The 20,535-nt window shown below is 40.3% G+C and overlaps 1 protein-coding gene across 1 annotated transcript in view; it reads left to right on the top strand.

Annotated features, from left to right (window-relative positions):
* Positions 1-20,189, top strand: part of LOC140720709 (uncharacterized) — a 105,209-nt gene extending 85,020 nt beyond the window's left edge. Inside the window, 13 exon segments of the mRNA XM_073035543.1 lie at positions 3,566-3,940; positions 6,976-7,098; positions 7,176-7,302; positions 8,640-8,779; positions 8,847-8,972; positions 12,755-12,926; positions 13,656-13,877; positions 14,483-14,798; positions 15,082-15,223; positions 16,708-16,854; positions 19,426-19,533; positions 19,765-19,839; positions 20,062-20,189. Of these exon segments, the coding sequence (XP_072891644.1) occupies positions 3,566-3,940; positions 6,976-7,098; positions 7,176-7,302; positions 8,640-8,779; positions 8,847-8,972; positions 12,755-12,926; positions 13,656-13,877; positions 14,483-14,798; positions 15,082-15,223; positions 16,708-16,854; positions 19,426-19,533; positions 19,765-19,839; positions 20,062-20,168 (2,180 nt within the window). The 3' untranslated portion in view covers positions 20,169-20,189.
* Positions 20,190-20,535: the final 346 nt, after the last annotated feature.

Here is a 20,535-nt window from a genome sequence, read left to right on the forward strand (position 1 = left end):
CTGAAAGAGGTTTCGAATGGGTCAGGTTTTTTAGGGGCATCCAGGAGGGTTTCTTAATTCAGTATGTAGATAGTCCCACAAGAGGAGGGGGCTGTACTGGACCTGGTGTGGGGTAATGAGCCTGGCCAGGTGACCAGCTTGTCAGTGGGTGGGCAGTTAGGGGACAGTGAGCACAACTCCTCAAGTTTTAAGATTCCTAAAGATAAGTATGGACCTTGCAGGAAATTATTAAATTGGAGCGGGGACCAGGGACTAATTACAAGATCATGAGGCAGGAACTAGCGAGAATTAACTGGGAATAGCTGTTTTTGGACAAGTCCACATCCAACACACGGAGGGTGTTTCTGGACCGCTGCATAAAATACAAGACAGATATCTTCCAGTCAGAAGGAAGGACAAGAATGGCAAGGTCTGAGAATGTTGGATGTTGAGAGAGGTGATGAATTTAGCCAAGAAGAAAAAGGAAAAGTATGTAAAACTTAAACTAGAATCAAACAGAGCCCTGTTTTATATCAACAAAAAAAGCCAGAAAATAATTCAAGAAGGGAAATAGGAAAGCTAGGAGGGGCCATGAAAATTAGTTGGCAAGTAGGTCTAAAACATTTGAAATATAAATGAAGAGGATAACTAGGAAGAGGATAGGACTACTCAAGGATAAAAGGGTGTACATTTGCTTGAATGCAGAGGATGTGGAGGAGGTCCCAAATGAGTATTTTACATCAATATTTACCAAGGAGAAGGAAGTGGAGGATGGGGAGATCAGTGCCAAGTGTATTAATATGCTTGGGCATTTCAAAGTAAAGGGGGGGGGGGGTAGTGTTGGTTTCTTAAGGAGCATTAAGGTGGCTAAATCCCTCAGGCCTGATTGGATATACCCCCATTATTGACAGTGGCAAGAGAAGAGATTGCTGGAGCCTTGATCATTTTCTTGTGTCCTTTCTGGCCACAGGCAAGGTCCAAGAAGACTAGAATGTGGCTAATGTTATTCCTATGTTCTGTCTATAGGGAAACTATAGACTGGTGAGTCTCACATCAGTGGTAGAGAAGTTACTGGAGAGAATTACTAGGGACAGGAATTATTTGCATTTGGAGAACCATGGCCTAATTAGGAAAAGCCAGCATGGCATTGTGTGGGGCAAGTAGTGTCTTACCAGCTTGATTGAGTTTTTTGATGAGGGTGATGGAAGGTAGAGCTGTGGATGTTATTTTTGGCATTTGACAAGATCACTCATAGGAGGCTTATCCAGAAAATTAAGATTCCTGGAGTCTATGGTGACTTGGCCATTTGAATTCAGAACCAGCTTGCACATAGAAGATAGAAGGTAATGGTCAAAGGAACTTATTCTAGCTGGAGGTCTGTGATTAGTGGTGCTCTGCAGGGATCTGTACTGGGACTCTGCTGTTTGTGATGTAGATATATTGACCTGGATGAAAATGTAGATGACTGGGTTAGTAAGTCTGCACGTGATACAAAGATTGGTGGTGGAATGGATACTATAGGAGACTGGCAATGAAGAGAATGGGATATAGATCAGTTGCAGCTGTGGGCAGAAAAATGGCAGATGAAGTTTAACTCAGACAAATTTGACTTTATTAGGTGAAATGTGAAGAGATAGTCACTGTTAAGAGCAAGACTCTTAACGATTTTGAAGAACAGAGGGATCTTGGAGCCCAAGTTCATAGCTCCCTAAAGGCAACTACACGGGATGCTAAGGTAGATAAGAAGGCACATGGAATGCTTGCCTTTCTAAGTCGAGACATTGAATTCAAACCTCAGGAAGTTATGTGGCAACTTAAAACTTTAGTTAGGCTGCATTGGGAGAATTGCATACAGTTCTGGTTGCCCCATTTTAGGAAGGATGTCGGGGGTTTGGCGAGGGTGCCAAAGAGGCTTACCAGAATCCTGCTTAGAGTAGGAAGAATGACAAGAGGTTAGACAAACTTGTGTTGTTTTCTCTGGAACAGAGGAGGCTGAGGGGAGATCTGATAGAGATTTATAAGGTCATAAGAAGCATCGATAGAGTAGACAGACAGTATTTTTTTTCCCAGGGTTGAAATGCCTAATCCCAGAAGGCATGCATTTAAGGTGAGATGGGGTAATTTCAAAGAAGGTTTGAGGGGCAAGTTTTTACAGAAAGGTGGGTGCCTGGACTGTGCTGTCTGTGGTGGTGGTAGAGGCAGATATATTAGAGACTTTCAAGAGATATTTTTTAGATAGGTACATGAATGTGAGGATTATGGAAGGATTGTGTAGGCAGAGAGGTTAGTTAGGTTAAATCCACATAATTACTAATTTAATTGAAACAGCACAGCGTTGTGGGCCACAGGACCTTTTCCTGTGCTGTATCTTTCTGTTTTATAACAGAGATAGATTGAAATAATTGAAGCATTTTAGAAAACCTGTTCAAAAATTATTAATCTTTTAATAAAGCAACTGAAATGTAACATTTCTAAATAATATTGTTATTGCAACTATTTATATTCCCAATACTGATGTGTACACCAGGCCTGAGAGGATTTCAAAACGAATCATCCAACATACATTTTCTCACAGCCATCTAGCTGGTGCCAATTTGACGTGAGACATTACCTGTGAAAACATCTCACAGCTCTCAGGTTGTTTAAATAAATTATTTCCTGCTTCATTTGGCAGTAAAGATAATCATAATATATCTGTTACGTCTTTCCTGAAACATTTCTAGTTAGCAAATCTCACTGCTTATTTGTGGGTTCACAGCTGCTGATTGCTCATTATCGTGTTGTTGAGCAATTAGCTCCATCATCAGATCGGCCATTTTATAACTTTGTACATTTCATTTAGTAATTAGAAGCACTTGTTAGAAGTCGAAGGAATTTCAATCAATATTTGAATCTGCATTTCATAAGAACGCTGTGAAGTAGTCTTTTTACACCGGCTCCTTGCATGCTGTAACACGCTGGGAATAATGAAACTGCCTTTGACTACTAATATACCGAGAGTGGAGTTGCCTGTCTGCCTAGTTTAGGAAAACGAGGAAAACTCTTGAGTGAGGACAGAGTAGTATCTTTTATTATGAGTGGGGTTTATAAAGAATCAAGGGGCAGCACTGCATGCTGAGTGCGTGTCATCTTGGGCACACGTGCCATAGGTTTGCGATCACTGCCTTTATACCTTTAAAATCTAATTAACAATGTTCTTTCCTTTGAGTTAGCAGAGCATAAAGTTGATTCTTTATCAAGGAGAGGCTCGTTCTACCTCTAAGTTTGGAATGTTGATCTTCCTGGGTTGCAAAAATGAGAAAAAAATCATAAGTATTTGGCAAAATGTGTCACCTTACCCTGTGGTCTGGAATAGGGGCCTAGTAATGATATTTTTAAAAGGCAAGCTGTTGTGACTGGGGTTAGAATGGAATTGTTGATGCCTCTGTCTTCCAAGCTGCAGATATTCATTCTTTGAGTTGAGATCTTGCCAACAAAACAGCTTGGAGATGAAGTAGTATGTAAATGGAGGAATGGGCTTGGCTAGAATTGTGAAGTATATTTGTAGTCTGCAGTCTTTAAGTGTGACTTCAACCTCTTTTTCCAGATGAAATTAATTGCAGTCCATCAGAGTTCACTTGTGCTAATCACAGATGCATTTCCAAGGAATTTGCATGTAATGGTGAAGATGACTGTGGTGACAGAAGTGATGAAGAAGGCTGCTCTTCACCAGTCTGTGGCCCACATGAGTTCCGGTGCCTTAATTCTTCAGAGTGTATATCCCTGAATTGGGTATGTGACCACAGTGTTGACTGTATTGACCAATCTGATGAATCTCCACCTACCTGTGGTCACACAGAAGCTCCATTTGTCACTTGTCCTCCAAATGAATTCCAGTGTGGTTCAGGTGAATGCATCCATTTCCAATGGTACTGTGATGGGGATACTGACTGCAATGATGGAAGCGATGAAGCCAGCTGTCGTAAGTGACTTTTCTACATTTGTCCTGATGCATATTGCCTTTGCCACAAAGTGGAAATATTAAAAATTATCACCAAATATGTACACCTGGATTATTTGTGGAACAGTCATGTGTAAAACTCATTTCAAGTGTGCAAGCCTTGCACGTTGCCAATCCTCTGTTTTTTATCAGATGGTTACACAGGGTGAAGACTTCATGCAGGTGAGATTCTGTGCCGTCCTAGAGATCATACAAAGAAATGTCAGTCAGGTACTTGAAAAAGAAAAGCCCCCAATTTGGAAACGGGGTGGGGGGGGGGGGTGTCCATGATGTCTAGTTTTGCTCCATTTCCAGGAAAAGGGTCATTGGGCTAAAATTTTTCACTGGCCTCTAATTAGCAAATTGATTATTCAGTAGAGTTTTGACCTGCTTTAGAGTAACCAAGTTTACTTGAAATGCCACGTGATATAATTGCATATTCATGCACCGTACATTATTCGTCAAGTCTTAGCGGATGATTTCCAGTCCTTATAGACTCTTGAATTGCAGTCATAAGCAGTGTTGTTCAGTAGCCCAGTATGGAACATATCACAGGGTTGTGAGCCCCCCGATTCCAGTTTGCAAATGGTCAATACATGATGTATAAAAGCAGAAATGAGAATGATTAACTTGTATGTCTAGCACCAGAGGGAATGCATTTGGTTGAGAGGGGAGAAGGTCTAAGGTCTGTGGTGCATGTATATTTTACATGGTGGTGGGTGTCTGGAATGCACTGTCTGGTGGCTGATGGTGGTGGCTAATTGGATAGCATTCAAGATGCTCTTAGACATAGGATTGTGTTGGAAAAGGAGAGATATGGACAGTATGCAGGCAGAAGGGATTAGTTTTGTTGGGTATTTGATTTCTAATCAGGGTTAACATTGTGAGCAGATTGGCCTATCCTCGTGCTGTCAGTTCTATATTTTAACTATGCCTGAAAGCAAACATAGGCATCTTTTCCTTGTATTATCAATTTGTGTGGGCCATGGCTTCAATGCAATACTAGCTTGAATCTTGCTGGTGATCACCATTGTTCTTAAAGTGCTTGTACTCAGCCATTTGCAGGAAAGTCTAAGCTTGCAACGTAACTCACATTTCTCTATTGTTGGACTCCAGGTGGAACAGATATAAACAGAGAACAGTATACAAAGGAAGAGGTCCTTTAGCTCACAGTCATAGCCTAGACCTGAGATCCCACTGAAATGTGGGGTTTCCTAGCTAGTGGATTGGAAAGCAAAGGAGAAAGCAAGTTTAGATAACATTGGAACAATATCACTTCAGTTTCACAGCTCCGATATAGAAACGCCAGATACTGTAATATCTTAAATCTAAAAAATAACTTTGGCTGGAAGTGAAATTCCATCCCCAGATTGCCTTCAGAAAATTTAGTGTTCTGGGACAGGCCCTGTGCTCTATACTACCAGAGGTCCTCAGGGCCCATTTAGCAGTCTGCAGCAGGACAGTATGCTGAGGAGAGGTATAACTGACACGCAGTAGGCTGGTATAAGTGATAGCAAATGCTATGAGAAAGTTGGATTGGATTTCCCTTGTACGGGACCCCTTAACGTGTTGCTACTTGCAATTGTACGTAAATTCTAATACTATTTAGAAATCATGACAAGTGCAAGCTGTTAATGGCAGGAAGGAAATGGCATTCAGAGCTTCTGGTAGAATGAGCTAAGTGTCTCATTAGCTACAATGGATTTAAATTTTGACTCCAGAATGCCATAAGGGGGGTTTAAGTGAAGAAAATTCTAGATACAGGGTGGCATGGTAGCGTAGTGTTACGAGTGTTAAACTTCAACAGTTGTGGTCAGCTAAGCACGTGGAGAATCTATATTTACTGACAAGTACCTTCATAGGCTCAGTTTAGAAAGCACATGAACTTGCAAAAGTATGTTACCTGTGTGCACACCCACTATGTTTCCCTGGCCCACCAGGAACAAAGAATAGAAAAGGTAGTGGCCGGGAAAAGGAGTCTATGCTGGTGAAGTGTTATTCTTGATCGCAATGTAAACTCCACATTTCTGACACAGGGTGACCACTTCTGCGGTGGTTGGTCTCCACAGAGTTGTTATTGCCTTTGCACCCAAAAATCCTCCACTCTTATTCTTTCCCTTATCAAATCGATTTGTTATCTTTGCATTTTGTTGTCTCAAGCTCATCTGACAGGCCGATGTCAGCTTCTCATTGGACGTGGCCCAAGGGTACGAGCAGTATGGCTTTATGGCTCCCTCCTTCAGCCTAGGTAATGTTGTTGGTTCTTCCCATCTCAGAATGATTGAAACCAATTCAACCACTGGGCCCAGTCGAGCAGATCACAGGCTACTCCTTCTACAAGCTTGCAGTTTTACATAATGAAGAGCTTTTTATCTGAAAATGGTCTCAGATTTAGAAGACCATGAGCAGAAACTCCTGTGTGCACATTAAACTGCTCTGATTAAATTATCCCTGAGCAAGAATCAGTTCAGCAAACGTATCACAAAATGGCAGCAAGAACAATCTGTCAAAATGGCTGCCTCCATTCCTTCAATCGCATGGCAAGAACAAAGACTTTTGCTTTGGCTGTTTCCACAGCCATTGCCTCATTCCTATTTACTATTTGTAGATTTTAGTTCTTTCTGGCTAACAATAGGAGTTAATTGTGCCAGTGACCCAGATTCCATTTCACCGCTGTCTGTAAGTAATCTGTGCATCCTCCCCATTACCACATAGGTTTCCTTGCAAATTACAAAGACATGTGGGATAGTAGGTTAATTGATCACATGGGTGTAAATGGGCGATGCAGGCTCGTTGGGCTGGAAGGGCCTGTTACTGTGCTGTTTCTCTAAATAAATAAAAAGAAATAAAATAAACTTATACAGATTTTTAAATTTTGCCCATATAATCATAAGGTAAGCAATTCTGCAGTTTGAGCAAAAGTGTTGATTGGATGGCATGGCAAATAGTCAACTTTGATAAATTGGAAGAGCAGACTTGTGGTTGTAATACATGATTATGGTTTCCTCTTTCTCCAGCTCCCCGGACCTGCAGACCAGATCACTTTGAATGTAGCGATGGTAAATGTATCACTGGAAGTAGTCGATGTAATGGAATTACTGATTGTGCTGATGGTAGTGATGAACTCACATGTGAAAAGGGTGAGTGCTTAATTATACTGTCTCACAGACCTCAGGAACTTGAAGCATTCAAACTGCTTGTACTTTTGTTTTGATAGCTGAGGGGTGTGCGGGGCCCATGGACTTCAAGTGTCAAAGTGGAGAATGCATAAAGATTGTGCAAGTCTGTGATAAACATCAGGACTGCAAAGATTGGAGTGACGAACTGTTGGGAAAATGTAGTAAGTACATTTGGCAGAATGCTGGAGGTTAATCTGACCCAAGTTTGGTCTTTTTATTTAAATAGAGTTAGGAGCTTTTAACCTTCCCCCGTAACTGGAATCAAATAAAACAATTTGTCAGTTGTATTGCTTTCACGGGGTCTTGGAGAGGATTGCATTTGGCTCCACCGTTGTAACGAAGTGACTAATCCAGTCATTACGTCTATATGGAGAAACTGGAAATGCTGTTTCCTGATGGGATAATGTTGCAATACAGCCAATATTTAGTGGCTTTCTGTCCTTCCTCACTTTCATCCCTGAAGGAAGATCAATAATGCCAACAATAGTCCTTCAGGATTTATCAACATTAACTTCAGTAATGATCTTCAAATATTGTATTGTTTTAATCACAAACTGATTTAAAAACAAGAAATCAGTTTTGTTTTTCATCAAAGCATATCCTGCTTGAGCTTCGTATCTGATGAAATTATGTCCATTATTGGTATTATCGAGTGGTAAATAGTACCTCAAAGGACAATACTTTGTGTAAGTACTCGATGCTTGCATCAGATTGCTACAGGGACTTTTAAAGTCTGAAGATTACTTGAGGTTGTTCTACATGTTGTTTCTGAAAGTCTTGGAATAAGTTTAAAATTGAGTGAAAGCCCAGGGGAATATTGGAAAATGTTCTCGCCTTCACATGTAAACAAAATGTATTTCAGCTGATTTGATCCTGTGGATGAACCATTCCCAAATGGCTAACATGCCATAATCAGTACTTTACCCAACAGCTAAATTTCACCTTTTACCTTCCCTCCAACGGAATAGTTCTGTTAGAGTACCCATGTGGATGAAGCAGCTTTAATCCAGCTCTGGCTTGGTTTTCTGCAGTCTTACCAGGTTTGAGTCCCACATGAAATGAACAGGGTAGCATCAAATCAGTTTTGAGAGAAAGTGCTTGCACTTAACCACCTTCAGTTGATACTAAATTCTTAACCACAAGGATATCAATACACAAAATGTTAAATTCTATTAAGTGATGGTCTTTAGTGTTAATGGATATTAATGATTTTGCAGTTTGATGTTCTTTTCAATTTTAGGAATAGTTAACTTAAAATAAAATCTGAGAATGGCATAGTTGGGTAATGTGTAAGTTGAACTTGAGCACATCTTTGAAAACTTGGAAATTCCTTGCAAGTATTTTGTGGATCGAATTTCTAAAGGTGCATACAGTCAAACAGTAGTTCTGACTTTGCTGTGTGAGAATCAATTGGAATAATGCGACTTGTACAGATACAAGATTTTTGCATCGGAATTTCATCCATTCTTGCAATTCTGGTTTGGGAGTAATCCTAAATGGAGTTCCCACTTCTTATTCCCTCCAAATGTGAATGAGTGCTTGTCAAACAATGGAGGTTGTTCGCACATCTGTCAGGACCTTGTCTTTGGCTATGAATGCGATTGCCCTTTTGGTTTTGAATTGGTTGGTATGACATGTAAAGGTAAGTTAGACTGTTTTGTTTATAGTATATAAGGGAAGATAATTAAGATAATGTAATTTATTTTTAGATATCGATGAATGCAAGTATCCTGAAACTTGCAGTCAACTTTGTATTAACTGGGATGGAAGCTACAAGTGTGAATGTTATGAAGGATATTATATGGATCCAGCTAATTTGGTTTGCAAGTCAATAGGTGAATTTACTTTTTAAATGGTATAGCTGGATATAGATGTTTTGACTGACCTCTGCCATAGATGATTGATTACAGATTATCAGGCAACATATTTGGATTCATGAAGCTGTTCATTCTGAAGGCATGGTAAAAATAGTCATATGTCTCCAGTCCAGGTTTTGTCATGAGTATTGTTTGTCCCATTAATCAGGCATCACCATTCTATTTGTGCCTGAGTCATGTTGAAAGTTTGAGGCTTTCCAGGAACACAATGTTGATTAATATCCGACATAAACAAAAGATTCTGCATGTGCTGTAACTCCAGGGAGGGAGGGAGGAGAGGGGAGAGGGAATGCTAGACAATGCTGGAGGAACTCAGCAGGTCAGGCTGTCAACATTTCAGGCTGAGACCCATCATTGGGGCTGGAGAGGAAGGGAGAGAAGCCAGAATAAGCTATGGGGAGAGGAAGGAGTACAAGTTGTCAGGTGATAGGTGAAGCCAGGTGGGTAGGGAAGGGGGAGATGAAGTGAGAAGCTGGGAAGTGATAGAAAAGGTAAAGGTCTGAAGAGGACTGATAGGAGAGAAGAGTTGACCTTGGGAGAAAGGGAAAGAGGAGGGACACCAGAGGTAGGTGTTTGGCAGGTGAGGAGAAGGGAAGGGCTAAGAGGGGAGCCAGAATGGGGAATGGAACAGAGAGAAGGGGGAGAAGACAAAATTACCTGAAGTTAGACAATTCAATGTTCATGCCATCAGGTTGGAACTTCCCCAGGTGGAATATGAGGTTTTGTTCCTCAAATGTGGTGGTGGCCTCATTCCAGCAGTAGAGGAGGCCATGGACCGACATGCTGGAAGGAGAATGGGAAGTAGAATTAAAATGTATGGCTACTGGGAAACCCTGCATGTTGTAGCAGAAGGAGCAGATGTTAGCAAGCAAACTTGCTTTGCAAATACATGCTTTCAAGTTTCCAATGGAATGCTCTGCATAATGTAGCACTTCCTTCAGTCTGGGACTTCAAATTCTCCCTTGCTAGCTGCCGCACTGTATGCTTTCAAAGGGAGCATGGCTGCTGGTCTGTCAGGATGCTTTGTAATGAAAGCAATTGTTTAGTTTAGAGAGAACAGATGTATTCTAGAAACAAAAGTGGGAACGTGTAACTTTGCACCAACTCTTCCTATTCATGAACTTTCTATTTACGGCTAAACTGTAGCCTAACAGGTTGTAAGATTGGGTGTTGTGTAATAAACCAGGTTTTATTAGGGGGCTTAACGTAATGGAAGCCGCGATCATAATATGATTGAATTCATACTGCAATTTGAGAGGAAGAAACATAGCTCGCATGTATCTGTATCGCAATGGAATAAAGGGAATTACAGAGGCATAGAGAAGAGCTTGCCCAGGAGGATACTGGCAGAGATGATGGAGGATCAGAGATGGCTGAAGTATCTGGGAATAGTTCACAAGGTGTAGGATTGATTTGTCCTACAGAGGAAGAAGTTCTCAAATGGCAGGGGTAGGCGACCGTAGCTAACAAAGGAGGTTAAGGACTATATAAAAGCCAAGAAAAGGGCATATAAAGTAGCAAAAGTGAGTGGAAAGTTGGATGATTGGGAGGCTTTTAAAATCCAACAAAAGGCAACTTAAAAAAAGCTAAAAGAAGGGAAAGATGAAATATGAGGGCAGACTATCCAATAATGTAAAGCAGAATACCAGAAATTTTTCAGTTATATAAAGAGTAAAAGGGAGGTGAGAGTTGATATTGGACCACTGGAAAGTGATGCTGGTGAGGTAAAATGGGGAACAAAGAAATGGCAGATGAACTTAATGGGTACTTTGCATCTGCTTTTACTGTGGAAGACACTAGCAGTGTGCCAGACGTCCGTGAGTGTCAGGGAGCAGGAGGGAGTGCCATTGCTATTGTAAAGAAAAAGTGTTAGGCAAACTGATAGGGCTTAAGGTGGATAAGTCACCTGGGCCAGATGGACTACATCCCAGATTCCTAAAAGGAAGAGATAATGATTGCATTGGTCATGATCTTCCAAGAATCACTTGATCCTGATGTGGCCCTGGAGGACTGGAAGATTGCAAATGTCACTCCATTCTTTAAGAAGGGAGGAAGGCAAAAGAAAGGAAATTATGGGTCAGTTAGCCTAACCTCAGAGGTTGGGAAATTGTTGGGGTCTATAATTAAGGATGAGGTTTTGAGGTACCTGGAGACTAATGATGAAATAAGTCAAAGTCGGCATGATTTCTGTAAAGGGAAATCTTGCCTAACAAATCTGTTGGAGTTCTTTGAGGACGTATCATGCAGGGTGGACAAAGGAGAGGTAGTGGATGTTATTTTCTTGGATTTTCAGAAGGCGTTAGATAAGGTTTGATGAGGCTGCTGAACAAGATAAGATCCTATGGCATTACAGGAAAGATACTGGCAAGGATAGCAGAATGGCTGACAGGCAGGAGGCAGCGAGTGGGAATAAAAGGGGCCTTTTCTCTTTGGCTGCCGGTGATTAGTGGTGTTCCTCAGAGGTCAGTATTGGGACCACTGCTTTTCACATTGTTTGCCAATGATTTAGAAAATGGAATTAATGGTTTTGTGGCAAAGTCTGTAGATGATACGAAGATAGGTGGAGTGGTAGATAGTGCTGAGGAAGCAATGTGATTGCAGCAGGACTTAGACAAATTGGAAGAATGGGCAAAAAGTGGCAGATGGAATACAGTGTTGGGAAATGTATGATAATGAATTTTGATAAAAGGAACAGTAGTGTGAACTATTATCTAAATGGGGAGAAGGTTCAAATATCAGAGGTGCAGAGGGATGAGTTAACATGCAAGAATCCCAGAAAGTTAATTTACAGGTTGAGTCTGTGATAAAGAAGGCAAATGCAATGTTAGCATTTATTTCAAGGGGAATAGAATATAAAAGCAAGGAGATAATGCTGAATCTTTACAAGACATCAGTCAGGCCGCACTTGGAGTGTTGTCAACAGTTTTGGGTCCCATATCTCAGAAAGGATGTGTTATCATTGGAGAGAGTCCAGAGGAGGTTCACAAGGATGATTCCAGGAATGGAGGGGTTAATGTATGAGGAGCATTTGGCAGCTTTGGGCCTGTACGCACTGGAGTTTAGAAGATGCAGGGGGAACCTACCGAATGTTGAAAGGACTAGATAGGGTGGATGTGGAGAGGATGTTCCCTATGGTGGGGGTATCCAGAACTAGATGGCGACACCTCAAAATAAAGGGTTGCCCCTCAAGATCAGAGGTAAGGAGGAATATTTTTAGCCAGAGAGTAGTAAATCTATGGAATGCTCTGCCACAGACTATGGTGGAAGCCAAGTTCGTGTGTATATTTAAGGTGGAAGTTGACTGCTTCCTGATCGGTCAAGGCATCAAAGGATATGCTGAGAAGGCAGGTATATGGGGTTAAGTGGGATCCAGGATCAGCCATGATGGAATGGAGGAAAAGACTCAATGGGCTGAATGGCCTAATTCTGCTCTTGTGTCCAAAGAAAACCTGTGCTAATTTTCCTCTGACCCTTTCCTTCTGTTAATTTCCAAGAAGAACTCCGTTGGGGGGGAGGGGGGTGAATAGAGGCCTGCAAATGTCAGTGGAGTTTTCATTGGCCTCTGTTTGCTAAAGCTGTACAAATTCATCTTGATATAAGAAATGCACTTAAGTTTGATTCCATTTCAAAAATTTGCTCCAGTTGTGTACTGCACACTAGACCTGCATAACTATGTAATAATGAAAGGAAACTGTCTTTGCAGCTTGATGACCGTTTGCAATTTCTTCTAAATCTTACAGGAAAGGAGTCTTTCTTGATCTTCACGAATCACCATGATATCAGGAGGCTTGGGCTGCATCACCAGGAGTACACCCACTTACCTCTGCAGCCAGGAAATGCGATCGCAGTGGATGCTGATGTTGCAGAGCAGAGAATCTTCTGGGTTGACCTGGCACAGCAAATTATTCTTGGGTAACTATTTTGCATTGATTTCAAATAATTTTGCTTAAATGTTTGCATGTTTGTTAACTGCAGGAAGATTTAACCTCCCAAAATCTGCAGTAAGTAGGTTTTAAATAAAACTTCGCTTTAAATTGTTTTAATTTAATTATTTTTTTCTTTTAAATTTAAATTGTTTACATCGTTAAATTTACTTATTTCCTGCCTGTTATGATGCCTGTCAAATATGGGATGTATTAATCGTTCTACCTGGTTACAAAACAATCCTTAACAAAAAAATCACTGAGTGAGAAGCTAATCATCAATTCAGTCTAATGTCTGAGAATGAAAGTAGATTGAAATGCACACAGTAAAACTCCCATCTTCTAATTTACCAATTGACTCAAAGAGTTTCTTGGCTACTGGTTTTGCCAACTTTGTGAATGGTTTGGATATTAATTTTAAGTCCATAAATCAACTTGCTTTGGTTTAAAGATGGGTTCAAATTCCATTTCCTGATATGAACTACTAAAATCTTTAATATTAAAATAACATTATCTTAGTGATACGATGTTAGATGAGGCCCCATTTTATTATTTCAATGGATTGTCAATGTGATTTAATAGCCACAGTAAGCATTCATTCTTCAACTAGAGCTACTCAAATCTAGCTTCTCATTTGTTTGTAGTTGTACAAAATCGTTCAAAGTAATGGGGTGTATACACAAAATTAATGAGACTACAATCTGCATTTTTTATGCAGTGTTTCCTTGGATGAATGGGAACATGCAACTTTGATTTCCCAAATTAAGGTTTCCGGATCCCCTGGAGGAATGGCAGTGGATTGGATCTACAAGCATATCTATTGGACTGATCGAGGTGACAAGACGATATCTGTGGCTACATTTGATGGAAGCAAAAAGAAAGTTCTTTTTGACACAGATTTGAAGGAGCCAGTTTCTATAGCAGTTGATCCACTAACTGGGTATGGAATATTTTTATGCAACTGTATAAGGGAATGGAGGGATTTTAAAATTAATGTAGAAAAATGGCAAAGCAGGCTTGAAGGACTGTGCTTTTCTATTATAGTTTAGCCTATGGCACCTCAGTATTTCCACTCTACTATAAACTTGGATTGGAACTTTTCCTGTAGTTTGACATGTTCATGTCTGAATATTCAAATTGCTTTAGCTATGCTATAAAATTTAATCATTCTGAGCAAATGAGATGATCTCTAGCTGTAGATTTTCTTCTGACTGATTTAAAGGAAGTATCATTAACATTTGAAGGGAGAAAGAAAACTTTGAGAGAATTTGAATATGGCGTATTTCTCGGGCTCCACACACAAAATGCTGGTGGAACACAGCAGGCCAGGCAGCATCTATAGGAAGAAGCACTGTTGACAATATTTCTTGGGCTGTTGAGTTACTGTTTGCATTTTTTTTTTACCAATTGTAGATTTGCTGTATTGAGAAGAAAATGTTTGCATGATCAGAATTCCCAGTACCTTGTGCAAAACTGAAGTTAGTGTTAATATTCACATTTGACATTCAAAGTTCAAGCCTTTTGACTTGGTTTTGGTCCTTTAAGGTTTGTTTACTGGTCAGACTGTGGTGATCCAACAATGATTGAAAAAGCATGAATGAATGGTGCTGACCGCCAGCAACTTGTCACCGCAGAGATTCAGTGGCCATCTGGTAAGAATGACTTTCAGGAAATGCGTGCCCTGTGCTAGAATAGTTCAGTCATTCAACTTTTGTCCACAGATCTTGTGAAAAGCCGTTTGTATTGGGTTGATCCAAAGATGCACATGTTATCAAGTGTAGACCTAAATGGTCAGGATAGAAGAACAGTGCTCCGGTCACTAGAGTTCCTCGTTCATCCTACTGCTGTTGCTGCATTTGAGGTAAAACATTCTATTTCTTTGAATAATTAATATTCACAAGGCTCCAGTTTAGACCGACTTCACTCGTAGTACAATAATTTAACTTTAAGATTTCCACTGGTTCAATATATTAAATGATGTAATTTCAATATTTAAACAGACCAATGACAATTATTTGATAAACCAGAGAAAGATAATATTTAAATTGCACATTATAATTTGCTTCCTGAATAAAATCAATGCACATTCTGTGTAGTGATAAAATTAAATAGGCTGCTGTATGAGTTTAAATGATCTGTTCTAGGATACTGTCTTCTGGACTGATAAGGCGACTAAAGCAGTCTATAAATTTGACAAGTACGCAAGGGATAATGTGGTGGTTCTGGTTTCCAACCTTCATGAACCTCGGGACATTATTGTCTACAGTGAGCTATTACAACCACTTGGTATGATTTAATCTTTATCATGGTTTTGTGTATCAGAAAATTCATTCTGCCAATTATTTACCTATTTTATTACAATGGAGTTGTCCCACAGGACACAAACATTATCTACATTTGGGTTAATATTACAGCTGAACACTTACAATGCACTCCTCCACCTCATTGCCATAATGGCTTTATTTTTGCTAAATTGATTTGAATGTCTATTTGCTAATGAGTTGCAGAATTGCATCAAGAATTGCTGGTGTTGACCATGGAATGAACTTTCTATGAGGGCACCAAAATAGCCAGCAGTTAATGTTTTAATGAACACACACAAAATGCTGGAGGTACTCAGCAGGCCAGACAGCATCTATGGAAACGTGTACAGTTGATGTTTTGGGTGGAAACCCTTTAGCGGGACTGAAGAAAAAGAGATGAATAGATTTGAAAGTTGGGGGAGGGGAGTGAGAAACACAAGGTAATAGGTGAAACTGGTGGGGGGGGGTTGGGTGCAGTAAAGAGCTGGGAGGTTGATTGGTGAAAGAGATACAGGGCTGGAGAAAGGGAGTCTGATGGCAGAGGACAGAAGGCCTGAAAGAAAGAAAAGGAGGGAGGAGCACCAGAGGGAGACGAGGATCCTGCTGAAGGGTCTCGGCCCGAAACGTGGACTGTTTACTCTTTTCCATAGATGCTGCCTGGCCTGCTGAGTTCCTCCAGCATTTTGTGTGTGTTCCTTGGATTTCCAGCATCTGCAGATATTCTCTCGTTTGTAATGTTTTAATCAAGTAAACAAACATTTGTGCTGAGAAAGCAAGTGTAATCCACTATCTTGCTAATCCAACTCTAATATACAAATCTAGCCCTGACGGTATCCATCCTGTGCCATAGGTCTTGCTTATGGGATTATATCTATTTATCCTAACCTGGTATTAAAAACTGAATTTATGCAACTTTAGCTTTTTAGTATTAAACGTTGAACTTTGGGAAAGGTCAGTGGTCAGTTATGTTGTACTACCTTTGTATTTGGGGCCTGCATTTATCCAGTCTGAATGGAATAGCCAGCCTTGGCCTTTACAGATTGAGTCTTGGTTGTGGCAGCATCCTAGTAACTTAAATGCCTTGGCCCAAAACATCTCTGAGCCTAAAGTATTGGCGTGCTGCCAGTTGCAAATGATTGGTTTTTAAAGAACGAACTTACATTTGAGGCCATAATTCTCGCCTCTTAATGTAATGCTTACAAACATTGATCCTCAAACAAATGTTGCTTGGGATAGGGTCCAAGGCAAGTTGAAGAATCCTCTGATCCTTGCACCTTTGGAAATTAGGTACTTTGACTAGCTGAATGTAGTGATTCCAAATGGAACCTAGTAAAAGATGGCACGGTTTGGCTCACATTTCTAATGTATGAAGTGTTAACTGCTGATCTGACAAGAGCACGTGCACTGCAAATGTTGCTTTAGTTATAGTTCACTTTGTACATCAGGCTTTGTAATTTCTGCTCATAGGTAAAAATTGGTGTGGCATAAAAAAGAAAGGGGGCTGTGAATTCATGTGCCTCCCTGCTCCTTGGTTTAATAGCTGGTCACAGAAATATACATGCGTGTGTCCAGTTGGAAAAGAGCTGGAGCTGAATGGACGGCTGTGTAGAAGAGGTATGAAATGTATGTCGTTCATAGTAATGACTCTGCAATATAAATTCATTATATGTAAAGTCTGTGTTCAGTAGGTACTCAACTTCAGGAGGACGGTCTTTCAAATTGAGTTAATTAACCAAAGTGTCTGCCATTTATTGAACAGGAAATTAAATATATTCACAGGTAAATGTAAGTAATAGATGTTTGCTTCAATAAAGCAAATGCAGAGGATAATATTTAAGTAATGTGAAGGGAGAGTTTCAGCTTAAAATTGACAAAAAAACAAGTTACTATTTGTCCTAGTACTGGTTAGACAGTATTGAACTGTGTCAATATTTGTGTCAACAGGGCATGTCAGAGTATAGTTCCTAGATTTGACACCAATACAAACCTTTTTAATGCTTTTGAATGGGAATGGAATGTGCCTGTGCTCCACGGACAGTATTGTTTCTTTCAAAATATCTGTTTCTAACTTCAATTTAATGCTTGCAATTTACTATATACATTAAGAGCTGAAGACTTATTCTTGTTTGATGTCTTCCATAATCAATAACTCCAGAATATTCCCTAGTTACAAAATAGAAGCTGTTGAATAAACAAAAAAGTCAGAAGCTATAATCCAGTTTTTTTAAAAAGCAAGCAACGATGGTCAGGCAACTGAACACTAGTCAATTGACGTTCATTACAACCTGAAAATGCTAAGTTGCAGAGGAGGAAGAGAGTAGAAAACAAGGTTATGATGTGGTGTCCACAAGTGCTCCCAGGGTGTAGTGAAGGTTTGTTGATTTTGGCCGACCTGTTTAGAGGGGCCACACTGTATAAAAGGGGATGGATAAACGGGGAGATGCTGGCACTGGTGCAAGCCAGGCTGCCTGAATGTAGGTGATTTACAAATGAGTTCTGTCAGCACTTGCTTTCTCATATGTACAAGAAACCACTGAGCACTGAGTGAAGCACATTGAAGTGCAAGTGAGCGGCTGCTTCATGCAGATCCCTGGATGGTAAAAGGTAACGAGCAGATGTTGGCCAAGATGGAAGGGTGGAGGGGCCGTTCCCTTTGGAATGCCAGAAAGAGAGGGAGCATCACTTTGAAGATGATGGAAATGCAGAGGATCTGTTTAAAGTGGCAATTGAAGGGAGAAGCAAGGAAAGACTCCTGACTGTTGGCATTTTTTCTACTCATCCCTACATTGTGTTTCCAGCCCTGCAGAATCTGGTTTCACTGCACCTTGCTGTCACTTTTCACTTCTATCTGGTCCCTTGACTGCCCTTCAAACAAGAGGCAGAACACCTCTGTAGGTTTTAGACCATAGAACGTAGGACCAGAATCAGGCCATTTGGCCTAGAAAACATAGAAAAAACATAGGAAAAAACCTATAGAACAATACAGGCCCTTCGGCCCACAAAGTTCTGCCAAACACGTCCCTACCTTAGAAATTACTAGGCTTACCTATAGCCCTCTATTTTACTAAGTTCCATGTACCTATCTAAAAGCCTCTTAAAAGACCCTATCGTATCCACCTCCACCACTGTCGCCGGCAGCCCATTCCACGCACTCCCCACTCTCTGAGTAAAAAACTTACCCCTGACATCTCTTCTGTACCTACTCCCCAGCACCTTAAACTTGTGTCCTCTTGTGGCAACCATTTCAGCCCTGGGGGAAAAAGCCTCTGACTATCCACATGATGAATGCCTCTCATCATCTTGTACATCTCTATCAGGTCACCTCTCATCCTCTGTCCCTTCAAGGAGAAAAGGCCAGGTTCACTCAACCTATTCTCATAAGGCATGCTCCCCAATCCAGGCAAAATCCTTGTACATCTCCTCTGCACCCTTTCTATGGCTTCCATATCCTTCCTGTAGCGAGGCGACCAGAACTGAGCACAGTACTCCAAGTGGGATCTGACTGGGGTCCTATATAGCTGCAACATTACTTTTCGGCTCCTAAATTCAATTCCACAATTGATGAAGGCCAATACACCATATGCCTTGTTAACCACAGTGTCAACCTGCACAGCTGCTTTGAGTGTCCTATAGACTCGGACCCCAAGATACCTCTGATCCTCCACACTGCCAGGAGTCTTACCATTAATACTATATTCTGCCATCATATTTGGCCTGTTGAATCTTCGCCAAGTCTTTTCTCTGTCCAGCCCAAATTGGTTAGACTGATCTAAATTACAAACCAATATTTCACTGGGGTGTTGACCAGCATCTCCGCTTTCAGCAAGAATTCCATTTCCCTAGTCTTTCTGGCTTTGTACAGTTTTTTTTCTAGGACTTCACTAATCCAATATTTGTCCTTTCCTCTATAATTTCAGTTTTATTTTGGGTGACGGAGCTTTCAGTCACATGCTGAATTTGCATCGTTCAACTTATTTCTCCTACTTATCACATTTTTGTAAACTTTTCCTTTATATTATTGAAAGATTAACCAATTTTTATTACCACCCTTACTGCACAGACACCTCTAGATGCTGCCTGACCATATGAGAAATACTCACAATTGTGTGGTTTTTTTTCTTTCCAGCTGTGACAGCCTGGTCACGACTTCCGTATTTACTAATTTTAATGTTTGTTTCTTTACAGCAAAACAAAATGTAACTGTTGCAGAAACTACAACACTGCCTGCCTTGTCCTCTGTTACTTCAAAACAGTTGCCTTCTAATTTTCATAAGGCAGTGATGTGGCCTGAAGGTAATGCTTACTGAACTTGCTCTTGTGAGAGCATTTGAACTTGTAATGAGAAGCTGTTATGATTCAGGCTTTATATCACAGCTTTTAAATTTTGAGCGCTAAGCTGTACAATACTCATTATGTAAAACTTTAATTTTATGTGGCTTTTCACTCCAAGTGACCTGTGGGCCCTTTATAGTTGCTGGCTTGCTAAATTACCAAAATTTCAGTTGTGCTATCTATTCATAACAGGTAAAAATTCAAGTGCTATCCTCGAGCACAAACCCACGAATGGCTCTGGTGCCGGTTGGATTGTTCTTGTTATTCGTAAGTATTTCAAGAGGGGAAAACATCAAATCCTAGTCACTCACTGTCTTCTATTGTGTGAAATGGCACTGCAGTTTTTAAATCCAATTTTCTACAACAGTTATTTGGCCAAAAAAGTACATAATGTAGTTTTAGGGGTACCCATAACTGAAGAATGAATTTAACCATCTCAATCAGTGAATATATTCCATTAACTTATAGTGACTCTTCATTTTTTATTAGTGTTGGTAACCATGGCTGTTGCGACTGGCTACTTTAAATGGAGGGATTGGCAAAAGCAGACCCAGCAAATCATGAATTTTGAGAATCCAACCTTCCAAAATGATTGATTGCAGAAGCCATAAATTCAGTTTAATGTGTTTTATCAGTATTTAATTACTAGCATAAAGGCTAGTGAAACAGAACATGTTTTAAGTGCAACCAAAGCTGGTTTCTTAATCAACAAGGTGGAATCTTCAAAACTGGTCTTTTACTGTTAACAAAATGACCTACACTTTTCTGGTTTATTCAAAATCGCATCTAGATGATCATTGCATTGAAATGCTGCTATCTGGTCAAAAAGTTTATTTTAATACTTTGAAACAGAATAAAATTGCATATGCCGCTATTTGTCATTTGTCTCACTTCTTCCATTCACACTGACTCTTCCTCTATCCCAAGTGAGATGGAGGGGCAATTTAACTGATTACACCCAAT

The sequence above is a fragment of the Hemitrygon akajei genome, chromosome 2 (assembly GCF_048418815.1).
Source record: "Hemitrygon akajei chromosome 2, sHemAka1.3, whole genome shotgun sequence".
In the NCBI taxonomy this organism is placed as follows: Eukaryota; Metazoa; Chordata; class Chondrichthyes; order Myliobatiformes; family Dasyatidae; genus Hemitrygon; species Hemitrygon akajei.